At 45.5% G+C, this 14,115-nt stretch overlaps 1 protein-coding gene across 2 annotated transcripts in view; it reads left to right on the top strand.

The window, feature by feature from the left end:
* LOC147898212 (flowering time control protein FY-like) overlaps positions 1 to 14,115 on the top strand; it is a 106,298-nt gene that overhangs the window by 73,606 nt on the left and 18,577 nt on the right. For both annotated transcript variants that reach the window (XM_087379133.1, XM_087379134.1), the window contains exons 9-12: positions 7,978 to 8,037; positions 8,140 to 8,200; positions 8,963 to 9,050; positions 9,212 to 9,275. In XM_087379133.1, coding sequence (XP_087235259.1) covers positions 7,978 to 8,037; positions 8,140 to 8,200; positions 8,963 to 9,050; positions 9,212 to 9,275 — 273 coding nt within the window. The remainder of the gene's footprint in view (positions 1 to 7,977; positions 8,038 to 8,139; positions 8,201 to 8,962; positions 9,051 to 9,211; positions 9,276 to 14,115) is intronic.

Raw genomic sequence — 14,115 nt, 5'->3', positions numbered from 1 at the left:
GGTTGTACCTTTTAAAAAGATCTCCAAAAGAATCCAAATGAGAAAAGACAGAGCAGGTCTCACTCCAAAATTTCAAGCAGAAGAACATTTAAGACATTATGCATTCAGCTTCAGTAGCTAGTCTCGTGCAGATACAAGATCCAGCCACAGTGCTATTCTTGCATGCAAGAGGTTCTGAAAGGAAGAAACCTGATTTTTCAAAATCAGAAAAGAAAGAGTATCCCAAGGTTGAAAAGAAAGGGTTTCAGCCTTAGAAGCCACATAAAGGGGTACTCATTCACTCTTGAACAGATAGCTGAATTCCACAGAGATGGGAAATGCTTTGGATGTGGGAAAGAGGGGCATATGGCTGCCCAGTGCCCTGAGAAGCTTTCGGGTTCTAAGGAGCAGAAAAAAGCCACAAGTACCACTAGGACCAATGGTGGGAGCAGTCCCAGATGTTTTGGGTAGTACCTCAGACCCAAAGGAAAAATAGCTTTTGCTATCATGGGGAAAGGTAAGAGATCAGCAAGCATTAATCCTATTTGATCGAGGGTCTACAGACAATTTCATATCCGAAGATTTAGCCTTGAGATTAGGGATTAAAACTGAAGAGCTAGGCAGAGCTCTTGATGCTGATCAAATGTTCGAGGGAAATCCAGTGCAAGTTACTCCTTTTATTGGAAAGCTTCGTGTCCATGTGCAGAGTTATACAGATCAGGAGGACTTCTTAATTTCTCCTCTCAAGCGGCATGATGTTGTACTTGGTACACCGTGGTTACATCGAAAGGAAGTAAAGATAGAATACCCTGAGAGGGTGCTGAGTTTTATCCGTAGGGGGAAAAACCAGCGTTTAGTTGCCAGGAATAAAGGAAAAACTACCCCATTGTATTTGATGTTACATGTGGTAAAGCAATTAAGTTTGTAATTTCCGCGTACATGATTTTTGTAAAAGAAAAAGAAAATGATATGCATGCTGAAATGAATGATGCAGACAGATAAATTTTAGTTTCTTGTGAACTTTAAAGGTTGTTTTTCAGATGCTTTGCCAGGGCAGTTACCCCCAGAGAGACCAGAGGATCATCAGATAGAGTTAATGCCTGGTAGTGAGCTACCAAATAGACCACCTTATAGAGTGAGTGCGACTTAGAGAGAGGAGATTATGGCTCAGGTGCAGGACTTGCTGTCCAAAGGGTTGATTCAGCCCAGTTCGTCTCCTTTTTGCTTACCAGTATTTTTAGTATAGAAGAAAGATGGTTCTTTTCGAATGTTCATTGATTGCCGTGCATTAAATAAGATGACCATCAAAAAAAGATTTTCGATACCACGCATAGATGATGTGCTTGACCAGCTCAGAGGAGCAACAGTTTTCAGCAGGATAGACTTGAAGAGTGGTTATCATGAAGTCAGAATACAACCACAAGATGTGCATCAGACAGCTTTTCGCACTACATTTGGGCTGTATGAATACTTAGTGATGCCTTTTGGGTTGACAAATGCTCCAGCCACATTCAATAGAATGATGGATCGCATCTTCCGAAAGTACAGGCACTTCACGGGTACTTTCTTTGATGATATCCTAGTCTTCTCAAAGACAGAAGAAGAGCACCGGGAACATCTTGCTTTGGTGTTTCAAGAACTTCGAAATCATCAGCTTTTTGCCAATAGCAAGAAAAGTGAATTATTTTTGGAAGAGATCCATTATCTAGGGCACATAATATCCAAAAATGGGATACAGATGGATCCTGCAAAGATCCGAGCCATCCAAGAATGGACGGCGCTGAAAACTATGCATGAGATCCATAGTTTTTTGGGACTTTGCTCCTATTACAGGAGATTCATCAGGCATTTTGCTGATATCGCAGCTCCACTACATGACCTTACTAAGAAAAATGCAGCCTTCACATGGGGAATGTCACAGAAGAAAGCATTCAATACACTCAAGGAGAAGTTCACTACAGAGCCTATTCTTGTAGTTCCGGATCTTTATCAACCTTTTGATGTTGATTGCGATGCTTGTGGAGAGTGTGTTGGGGCTGCATTACATCAAAATGGACATGTAGTGGCATACGAAAGCCGAAGATTGCATGATGTGGAGAGATATCTGGGAATCTCTGAAAAAGAATTGTTGGTTGTAGTTGATGCTATGAACAGATGGAAGCATTATCTTTTGGGTGCAGATTTTACTGTTAAAACAGATCACCAAAGTCTGAGATATTTTCTAACTTAGAAAAAACTCTCCGAGAAGCATATGAAATGGGCAAATATGCTGTCAATGTATCATTTTCAGATTGTCCATACTCCCGGAGTTCGGAACAGAGTGGCAGATGCCTTGTCCTGAAGACCCCAGGTCAACATTGTGACTATTGCTTATCATCAGGTTTTGGAAGGCATGAGGGAGCAATATGCAATGATGTAGATTTTACAGCAAATGCAAGAGGGGCAGTCCACCAGTCACTATTCCTCAAGAGATGGGTATCTAATGAAAGATGACTGCGTATGCATCACCCAGGAGATGAGGAAAAAGATTTTGGAAGAATGCCATGCACCTCCGTATGCTGGACATAGAGGAATTACAGCACCAACTCTAGCACTAGAGAGGTATTTCTTTTGGCTAGGGATGCGGAAAGATATACATCAGTTTGTTACTGAATGCCTTACGTGTCAGAAAGTAAAGTATGATAGACGGAAGGCACATGGCCTACTCATGCCTCTTCCCGTGCCCTAGGCACCGTGGGAAAGTATTACAATGGACTTCATTTTTGATTTGCCAAGATCAAAGTTAGGGAATGATGGGATTTGGACTATCATTGATAGATTCAGCAAGCAAGCTCGTTTCATTCCGGTTCGAAAAACCATAAAGATAGATCATATGGCTAAGCTTTTCATGGCACAGATCTTTAAGCACCATGGTATGCCTAAGTCCATGGTTTGCTCCTATGCGAAGCGTGACAGCTTCCTCTCGCGCTCTTGGATGCTATGTACCTCTATCAACAAGTTCTCCCAAGTCTCTGATGGGTCAGCTCGTCTGTGCTCTAGCAGAAACTGAAAGGACTGTGGCATGAAAGTGTGGGGATGAGACTGGAGGCTGGGTGATGACTGGGTGAGATGGGTGTGTTATGGAGATGATAGTGGCGTGGAGGAGGCGATCCCAGCTGGGTGTGGGAACGTGGGCTGACTGAGAGGCAGGGGGGAGAAAAAGGTCGAGTAGTGTGAAATAGTGTATGATCCCTCCAAAGTAGGTGTCATAATCGGAGAGAGAACTGTAGCGGGAGAAGAAGGGAGAGTTGGAAGAGATGGTGTTAGTGACAACCCCTCTATCCTAGGGGAGGGTGGAGCAATCGATGTCATGTGTAGGGGTATATCAGAGCCCGTAGCTGTAGCTGTAGAGGCTGTGGATGGAAGTGGAGCTGAAACTGGAACTGGAGCTGACGCTGAGGCTGAAGCTGAGGCTGGCGCTGAAGCTGACTATGAGGATGTAGCTGAGATCGAAGTTGAGACTGAAGTTGAAACCGAAGCTGAGACTAAAGCTGAGGCAGAGGTGGACCCCGCCTTTGCTTTGCAAAACCAAAAGGTAACTCATACAAAGCCACTAAGGGCTGAAGCAAAGGGCTCACTAAGACCCTTGCTGAAAACTAAAAGCTAAAGTGCTAATCTAGTGAATAAAATACTAGAGTAGCAAAATAACAGAAGAGTGTCAGGTGCTCAGGGCTAGCACTTCTAGTAGATGCTCAGGTTCCACATATCCAGGTAACTTGGTGGCTCTCTGATGAGATGCGAGAAGCTCTCGTATTTGTGTCTGTCGAGCTGTCTCGTGACGTAGGGGAGGGCGTGGTCTCCTCGATCTCTGGATCCAGTGGGCTACACAAGGGTGATGCCTCGTCTCTGGCGGTCGCCTCTAAGAAGGGCTGAGATAGACCGGACCTCAATCGTGCATGCTTTGGTCTCTCTCCGTGTCACAGTGGAGTGTGTCCCTCGTCTGGCAGCATCATGGCAGACACTCCTACTGCTAATCCATGATGCTCTCATCTCATCAAGCTCCTCTCCCTTAGCCACACCGGCAACTGACTCAGATGCATAGAAGTCTGTAACAAAACTCTTTGATCTGTTGATGGTGACCTGTGGCATCAGTCCATGCTGCTCTCTGGTTTGTGGCATCAATGTGTCTCTCTTAGGATTCAGCACGGGTGATGATGCTCGTTTCAGCTCCACCCTTACTGTGATTTGTATCAGGTTTTCTTTCAGTCTCATAGACCCATCGGTCTTCCGAAGACTCTAATAAAATTTCTCTCTTTCTTTTCTTTCTTTCTCCGTTGATGCATCTCAATCTGGTAGAGCCCAACACAGACCTGATCGTGAAAATGTATCAGCCGTGTGAGTGGACCAAAACCATGCCCCTCCTGAAAAAGGTAGTGATATCGTCCCCGGATCTCATAGTAGACTGGGCAGACACATAGAAAATGTTGCTCCGTCTCGATCTCCTCCATTTGGCATAGTGTGCAAGTCCTCTGCTCTCTAGGTATGCCTGCAGCTCTCCCTACCTCAATCTGCAGCTGATGTGATGAGACTCGTAACTGACCAATGGCGATCCTCAGTGCACGTGAGACTTTCCTGTCCTCGAGAGATACTGAGGATTGATGACAAGACCGTGCTTTGAGATCCTCAGGAATTGATCATGGTAGAACTGGATCTTGGTGGAGAACTCCTCTTCCCCCCAAGCCCTAGATGTATGGAGCTAGAGGAGGTCTAACCGTATGATATGGTTGATTTCATCTTGTGGGATCATCCAAGGTGGTACATCCAGACTATACTGAAAGGGGAAAGTCTGTCCATCTGAATGCTGTGACTACCAAACCACGTGGAGCATACCATGCTGTATCAACATCGCTCTCTGCTAGTCGCGTGGAGGACTCTAATGCTAACCTCGGTAGTCTCCACTGGGGTAAGGCCCAGACTCTATGGAGGAATGTCACTGTCTGAAAGATGGCATCAACATGGAGAGACTTCATGGCAAACTTTGCCTGTATAATCTGATGGGCGACTGAGGGTTTAGTCCGAATCATCCTGGATCCCATGGTCACCTGTAGCCTCTCAAATCTCTTCCACTCAGTCGCTGAAATATTACTCCCCCTTTCTATATGACCTGGGGTTCAATGGCTTCGTTATCTCTTATTGGCCCACAGGTGTTTTTCGAGGGACATGATCCAGATCTAGATCCAGCTTTCATTGTACGACGACATTCAGTGGAGTCTTGTTCCCTCCAGGATGTTCCCCTCACTCCTTTCAGAGCTGCTCATGCCTCAGTAGACACGTCTTGGGAGATTTTGGCTAGCATTGGAGCTTGGCATATTTGGAGAGCTAGGTGCATATTTGGAGAGCCAGGTGCACAGAGGCAATGGAGGGTATCGAGGTTCACCCTTCCCAGACTATGGCCAGTATTTGGACTGACACAGTACACACTCTGATGGCCATTTGGGCAAGCATGCGGAGATCCTCCAGAGCAGCCACTGTAAGGAGAGTTACTTTTTTTAGAGTTTGAAGGGGATCTCCTTTCTTCTTTGAGTTTCCTTCAGGGTTGAGATGGCATTTTCAGCCTCCACCTTGGTTCTTTATTAGCTTACTTTGAGGTTTTTTTTCCTCATGCACATTAGGGGAGAAATGGGGTCTCAAAAGGGCCTCCAATTAGTGGTTCCTAATTTGCGAGGTGTTGAAGATCATAACCTTGGTCTTTCCAAGGTTAACTGTCAAGTCTCTCTCTCTGCAGAACATCTCCAGAGCCTCTAGATGTTTCTGTAGTCCCTCTGCCGAGGATGATATGAGGACTATGTCATCGGCGTACATCAATATCTGCACCATCATGTTAGCGGGGAGCGAACCCTCTCCAGCTAGTCCATCGACAAAAGAAGTGATCATATCGATATAGCGTCCGAAAAGAGTTGGTGATAGGAGGCAACCTTGTTTTACTCCGATAGTGCTCTCAACCCAATCTGATAGGCCTCATGGGACGCGTATTCTCCCTGTGACAGACTCATACCCCCCAAATCATGATCTCTTGGAGTTGTAGCTCCTGTAACCTCTTGATCAGGCGAGAACCTGGGATAGTACCAAATGCCTTACGAAAGTCTACGAAGCAAGTGTAGACTTTCTGATGCCTCGACTTTGCCTCCTCAATAATAGCCCTCAAGGTGAAAATGTGATCCAAGGTGGAGTGCTGTCTTCGAAAACTCGCTTGCCCAAGTGCCTGCTGCCCGTGACCCTCTGTGTGGTTGTTGATCTCCCTCTTTAGTATTGACCCATATATCTTAGCCAAAGTGTGGCCAATCATAAGAGTGCGATAGTTCCCAGTGTCCATGGGATCACCTGCCTTGTGTATCGGTACTATGGTGGTGGTGCTTCAGGTACGCGGGTAGCCATGGCATACGGCATTGTTGAATAGCTGTGCTAAGATCAAGGTCAGGATCTCTTGCCCATGCGCAAAATGCTCAGTGCGTAGCCCTCATGATCTGGTGATCGCTGGCTATCGAGCCCGAGAAGGGCAGCTCGCACATTCTGCGAAGTAAACAAATGACATGTGGTGGGTCTGGGCATAGAAGACATATCAGGTGGTGCCTGACATGGGACATTATATACAGAGCAAGCATATGTGTGCCAGATTGCGGGGTGTGTGATGGGAATGGGTGACTTCCGTTCTGACAAGAGCCCCCATCCTGTAGTAGGATCTCCTGCGCGAAAGGAAACGATCACCTCATCCATCCTGTGCATGAGAAAAGCTCGCTTCTTACGCCGTGTCACTCTGCGTGAGATCCGTTGTGCCTCTGGTGAAGTCAAATGTCCCAGTGCTCGCTCACGTGTAAGGTGGGCTCTCATCTCTCTGCACTCATCGTCGAACCATGGGTTTTGGGGCATCTTCCTATCTGGAACACGTGCATATCGTGTCGTGGGAAAAGATCTGGTGGCAACATCTGTATCACCGATATAAGGGTTTCTGATGCATGTGCGAGGTCCATCCCATCTCCGAGTAGTACTAGAAGCTTAGAAGCCCGGTGGCTCATGTACACTGGGTCAAGAGCACGGTCAAAATGGATCTGAATGCGAGTGGGTGGCGGGGGGCCCCTCCTCATGGCTTGGACGGCCACTGATATATGAAGGTAAGATATGAGTGGTCGGCTCCGAGTGGAGGAGGCGGCACAGTAAAATCATGTATCCGTGGGGCAAATGCTAGTGGACCGAACTATGGTGACGTGAGTCATTCCCTTTTACGGAGTCACAAGTTGACAATCACATCTAACATCTACCTTGCATGCATTTTCACACTGTAAAGCCTTGGCTCGAGCGAAACTGACCAAAGGACATGCTTCAGTTGCTTGGTGGAAGAAAGAATGTTTTTTGGCCCACTTCTAGCATGTGCATGTATAAACCCTCCTCTTGGGACTGATAAACATCAACCGAGGGACACCATATTAATGAATGATACTAGGTTGAATTTCTTCCTTACAGTAGTGAATAATACGAGGTTGATGCTGAATATCAAGTCTATGGTAATTGGTTAAGAGTAAATCAACCTTTTAGGAGGTCTCTTTAGCTCGGCTATCAACTTGAGGCATGGATAATGAAGGCTATTGCTATGCTCTTACTTGTCTGATCTAATTGTTTTATGATGTTTTAAATGTTGATCATCATCTTCTTCTAGTTAATTCTTTTGGTTGGCTTATTTTAAGGCCTTCTTGGCATCTATAGTTTTCAATGTGCTGCTAGTAGCTGTGCTCCATTTCTGATTCAACCTAGGAGTTGCTTATTCTGGAACTACTATGAAAAAAATGATGAGCAACACGTGGAATACGTCGCATAAAGATAGTGGTGTTTAGAAATAGCATGGTTAAATATAAGTCAATGATAAGCATAGATTTAGTTATGAGTGTTACAAAATACATAAATTTAAACGTGCAATGGAAATCCAATGTCAATCAAATATTAAACCTATTGTTGTTGATTGTGTAGGCCATGGTTGGGATGTGAAGAGTGCTGATTGGCATCCTCAAAAATCACTCCTAGTTTCCGGTTAGTTATGTCAACATAAAATATCCCATTTTGTTATTCAAGTTTTATAAGAACTTTTCTTATGTGGATGGATTTGACGAAATCCCTTTGATTTGGCTACAGGTGCTAAAGATAATCTTGTCAAGTTGTGGGATGCTAAGACTGGTCGAGAGCTTTGTACTCTGTGTGCTTTCCAACCATTTTCTCTTTTTTATGCATGAATGAGAGTCAAGTGGGGTCCTTTTCCTATTTCAACATAGGAATACAAAATTATTTGCATGTGCTTTCTAAGTTGGGATTGTAATTTTGCATCTTTGTAGGAAGCAGTACATAAGTGTGAGGGGTTCATTTAGTTTTTTATGTTTTAAATATTTCATTCATTCTGTAAATTCTTTCTTTCATTCCTACATGAGAGAGAGAGAGAGAGAGAGAGAGAGAGAGAGAGAGAGAGAGAGTCTTCGTTCCTGTTTTTTGGTCGATTTTGTTTCTTGATTTGCTTGTTTGTTTTTGTTCAGTCACCTTCTTCCTTCTTTATTTCTTGTTCTCTCTCTCTCTCTCTCTCTCTCCTTCCTTCTTCTTCTTCTTCTTCTTCTTTCTCCCTTTTGTGCGCGCGCGCGCACGTGTGTGTGTGGAAATATTTTAGTAAGAAGTGGGTTTGCCCAAGAGACTCCGCAAGTCTTTAGAAACCTAGTATAGCTGCTTATGTTGGGCACTGATGACGACATAAGTGTTGCTTTGCTTGCTAAGTATGTCTTCCTTTTGTTTTTCAAAAAATTTGGTTACGTCTTTTTTCTTCTCCTTCGTTTTCTCTTTTATTTTCTGTGTAGATTTTTGGACTTTAGAATTACAAAAAATCTAAATTTGTATGATTGGATATATTCTAGTTTTACAAAGGTATATAACTTATTTGATTACACATCCCTTAGATTGCAATTTTTAATTTCAGGCATGGCCATAAAAATACAGTTCTTTCTGTGAGGTGGAATAGCAATGGAAATTGGGTTCTCACAGCCTCTAAGGACCAAATTATCAAGGTGAAGTATATATTCGTACTACAAAGCTGTTAAATATATCATTGTGCAATCACCGGAATCACCTGCACATTCTTGTTGATGGGGTATGTTCAATAGTGTTATTGTCTCTTCTTGCTTGCAATGTTTGAATGTTCTAAATGTTGGTGGATTCAATTGTGTAGTTATATGACATCCGAACATTGAAAGAGTTAGAATCATATCGAGGGCACCAAAAAGATGTTACATGTAAGTGGTGCTTGCATAAAACTATTTCCTTTCAAAGGTTTATGTGTTGTGTTGTGTGTGTGTGTGAGAGAGAGAGAGAGAGAGAGAGAGAGAGAGAGAGGTCCACAAGAGGCCTTGCGGGCGGACAGAATGCAGACTACACCAAAGGGAAAACCTCATAGCCACAAAGGACTAGAGAAAAGGGCCGGCGCCCTTGCTGAGTACAATGCTAAAATAAAGAGCTAAATACCTCAAGCAAAATTAAGTACAAAACATGTCATATCATATCATATCATGTGCTATCTGAAGAAGTATGAGAGCTGGAGCTGGAGCTAGAACTGGAACTCAGAATCTGAAACCCGGCTTTGTGATGACTCGTCTATGAGCAATGAAAATGTCTTGGATCTGCGTCTGCTTGGATGTCTCATGCTGTGGTGGTGGAGGGATCCGCTAAGCTATGTTCAGAGTGATCCCTTGTCTCTGGCGGTCTCCGCTGAGAAAAGCTGTGATGGGTCGGACCTCACTCGAGTGTGCTCTAGTTACTCCCCGTGCCACGGGTGGTCTCTGCGATCCTCTTTCGGCAATCCATACTGCCCGCATATTATCTAGCTCCTCCTCCTCCACCCCACTGTGTCCTGGGGCTGACTCAAATGCATGGAAATCTGACATGCGGCTGTGTCTGGTCAATATTTGTGTCCTGTGGTCTGACCACCTCTTGATGATCTCTAATCTGTCGTAGAAGGATATCCTTGTGTCGCTGCATCTCAAGTAGATAGAGCCCAACGTAGACCTGGTCATGGAAGTGGATCAATCATGACACTAGGCCGAACCTGTTCCCATCCTGATAGAGGCAGTGGTATCACCCTCGGATCTCGTAGTCGGCTGGTTAGGCATAGAGATTGTGCTTCTCTGTCTCAGCACACCCCTACTGTGCATAGCATGCAGGTCCGCTGCTCTCTGGGTATACATGCTACTCTCCCCGGATCAATCCTCAGCTGATGGGATGAAAGCCCGCATTTGCCCAATGGCAATCCTCAGTGCGTGTGAGACTCCTTTGTCCTTGAGGTACTGGGGTCGGATAATGAAGCCCTCCTCCGAGACTCTCAGGAAGTGGTCGTGGTAGAATTGAGTCTTGGTAGGGAGCTGCTGATCCCCCCCCAGGTCTGAGTTATGTTGAGTTGGAGGAGGTCCAACTGTATGATACGGTTAACCTCATCTCGCGGGATGGAGCATCCGTACTGTACTGAAAGGGAGGGACCCTATCCATCTGAACCCCGTGTCTGGTGAGCCATGTGTGTCATCCTGCTTCAACATGTATCCACTTGCTTGATACTATTTCTTTTTGTTTTTCAATAGTATGCTTATTAAGAAATGAAATGTTTTCCTACTGTTCAGTTACGGACAATGGGGACTAGGTCTAGCATTTGAGGGTGGACCCCCTTGCTTGGGGTTATGGGCATTAGTGACCCACAAGAGTGATGGCCTCTCTTTGAGAGGGACATCTGGAAACCACACCCCACCTGAGTACCCAAACATGGGACCAATCAAATGCACAGATTGCATACTGACCTAGGAACCATTCAAGAGAATGTTCCTTGAGCTTTGGGTGTGGGCTTGGCAGCATGCCAAGAGTAATGGAGATACAAGATAAGACGACAAACAAATGAGCTCAGTATGGCTCAATTATGACCTTAGAGTACGTCAATAGATAGTCCAAGCTGTTAGGAACCCGTGGGTGCGATCAGAATTGAATTCTGACAACTTTGAAATTTTAGGGTTTTTGGGAGTGACACGTGGCAGACTGCCACATGGAATCTGAGCTGGCAGGTCAGTCCACCTGTCCCACACATGTGGCACATTGCATGGCAAGTGGCAGGGCATGCAGGCCAAGTGTCTGGCCCCAAATCTGGTAGATTTGGGGCAGGTTGTGGATTGTCCTCTTTGGGACTGCAGCCCACCAAAAATCTGGGACAAGTGTCCACCTTCCACTCTAAGTGGGGGGGGGGGCGGCTGAGCCTATAAAAGAAGGCCTCTCCCCTTCATTCCCTACATGAAAAACTCGTCACTTTTCTTCTCCCTCCTTTTGGTTGATGCAACAGAACCTCTCCAGCTCCTTGGGTGCAGCCAGCTTCTCCCCAGCACTTTCTCTCTCTACAGCAGCACACTCTCTCTCTACAGTTCCAGCCCCACCTCTTCAGAAATCTGCCCCCTCTCAGCTCTTTTGGAATAGCACCAGCATCCTCTCTCCTTCTCCTAGCCTGGAGCAGCCACAGCCCCTTTCTCTCTCCTGCTGCAGTCTTTCTCTCTCTACTGCAGAATTTCTCTCTCTACTGTTCCAGCCCCACCTCTTCAGTTCCAGCCCCACCTCTTCAGAAATCTGCCCCCTCTCAGCTCTTTTGGAACAGCACCAGCATCCTCTCTCCTTCTCCTAGCCTGGAGCAGCCACAGCCCCTTTCTCTCTCCTGCTGCAGTCTTTCTCTCTCTACTGCAGAATTTCTCTCTCTACTGTTCCAGCCCATTCCCCTTGCAGAAATCTGCCTTTCTGTGCACCTCTGGAACAGCAGCAGCTCCTCTCTTACATCCCCTCCCTTGGGATCAGCATTGGCACTCTCTCTCTACAGCTATCACTTTATAAAGGCTTTCTCTCTCTACCCTACAGGCTGTTTTTCTAAGCTGTTCTCATTCCAGCCCCATTTCCACACTCTCCTCACCCAAGGTAGCTTCAGAGGCATCAAGGACTTCATCTACAAAAGGGTCAAGTGATGAAGGGAGTCTGTATTGTCAAGTTTATCTCATTTACAGCACTATTTCATGTTGTTTCTACTATCTTTCCAGAAACTAGTGCTTGCCTCTAATGTTGGATGTAAGTGGTGATTGTTGCAGGCTTCTTCCTTGTGGATTGGGCAAGCCAAGAGTTGAAACCTGAGCTTGGAGTCCTCCTTTTTGTTGTCTACCTTGTACATATGCTCTTGAGTCTTGTATCTAGGTCCTAGGCTTTCACTGAGTTCATCAGTTTGGAAGGTGCATTGCACCTTAGTCTTGTATCTCCATTTTCAAGAATAAAGTGAGCTTGGATAAGGGGGGGGGGGCGTCTTGGCCCCTCAATCATATTGTAATTTCCAATTATGTCACTTTGTGTTTAAGCTGTATAAGTCTGAATTCCAGCATAATTGCAATCTCTTAAGTTCAAGTATATGTGTTTGGCAACTCGCAATCATTTCATTCAAACGCCTCTGCAAAATCCGTTCTCTGAATTGATAGAAAGCACTGAGTAGTTTACATTGGTATTAGAGCTTAGGCAGTGGTCCTGTACTCTGTGCTTTTTCTTGTTGAGTCTCTCCTTCATTGAGTCATCTTGTCATCATGGCAGCCAATGGACCTGACCCTCCTACTAACCTGCATGAGTTGAGTGCTTTTTTGTCAAACATTGCTCAACAGGTTCAAGTGCTGGAAAGCAACCAAGCAGAAACTCATGACATAGGGCCCTAATCCCAAGGAAGAGGCCGTGCGGACAACACCAACTCCAACAAGGAGGGAAGATCTTCCTCTTCTTCCCCTCCTCGAGGTAGACGGTGTCATCGGAGTCCATCTCCTTCGAGACGTCCACGGAGACGAAGGTATGCAAAGCATAAGGTACCTCTTGGAGATAAGCTCTTCAAGTTTACCAAGTACAAGGGAGAGGACAAGCTCGAGGTCTTGCTAGCCTGGATCCGAGACCTCGAGTATTTCTTTGAGGGGGACGAGTATGAAGACAAGGCAAAGATCCGGTTTGCCGTCCTGCACATGCAAGACCGTGCTTCACTCTGGTGGGCAGCTATGGTCAACACTGGACAGCAAGCCCACACCTGGAAGCGCTTCAAGAAGAACTTGATGAGGCACTTCCTGCCTAAGGAGTTTAAGAGAGATACAATGGTGGAGTGGGACATCCTTCCTACTTCTCTCGAAGACACCATCAACACAAGGAACAAAAGAGTAAGGAGACAGCAAAGGACGCACCAAAAGAGCAAAAGTCAGCCAGCCAGCCTCCTTCGAAGAAAGCAGCCCGCACTTTCAGCTCATTGTCTCCACAGTAGAAGCAAAAGTATTACTCCGAAGGGTGGTGTTTCAAGTGTGGCGAGCAAGGCCACAACTTCTACGAATGCCCTCAAGCTGCCAAAAACAGCAGCAACAAAGAAGCAGCCCCCAAAAAGCCAGTTTTGGTAGTTAACAAGGTGGAAGCCACCTCCAGAAAAGGGAGCTGTAAACGACACCCATAGTTTGTTGAAAACATGGGGTCAGGTAAAGGATCAATCCGCTTTGTTTTTGTTCGATAGTGGAGCTACTCACAACTTTATTTCTCATGAGATGGCACAGAACTTGGGGATAGCCCCAGAGGATAAAGGAGAAGCCTTGGAGGCAACTGCAGGCTTCAAGAACCAAGAAGAGAAGGTGTACCCCATCATCGGCAAGCTTCGAGTACACATCCAGGGATACTTGGATCATCTACCCTTCATGGTGGCACCACTTCAAGGATTAGATGTAATTCTCGGCATTCCCTGGCATAAGCAAGTCAACCCCTGAATCGATTATGTGAAGAATATTCTAACCCTCCAACATAAGGGTAGAGATGTGAGCATTACAGCGGGAGTTTCGGGAAACACCATTCCTATGGTAAGTCATGCACGATCTCCCAATTTGCTTGAGAAAGGAGTATGTTCTTTTCTAGTGTTTGTACGCGATAAGCAACCAAGTGAAGAAAAGTCAGATCCTCTCATAAAAGAAAGATTAGATTTCCTTCAGGAATTCTCTAGTTGCTTCTCTCAGGAACTTCCTAGTCACCTCCCTCCTGAGAGACTAGAGGATCACAAAATTGACATAGTTC

Source organism: Dipteris shenzhenensis, chromosome 9 (assembly GCF_047967505.1).
Source record: "Dipteris shenzhenensis isolate YYH24624 ecotype China chromosome 9, Dip_SZ_1.0, whole genome shotgun sequence".
NCBI lineage: Eukaryota > Viridiplantae > Streptophyta > Polypodiopsida > Gleicheniales > Dipteridaceae > Dipteris > Dipteris shenzhenensis.
Note: the sequence above shows the minus strand (reverse complement) of the source record. Positions and strands in the feature narration are given on the sequence as shown.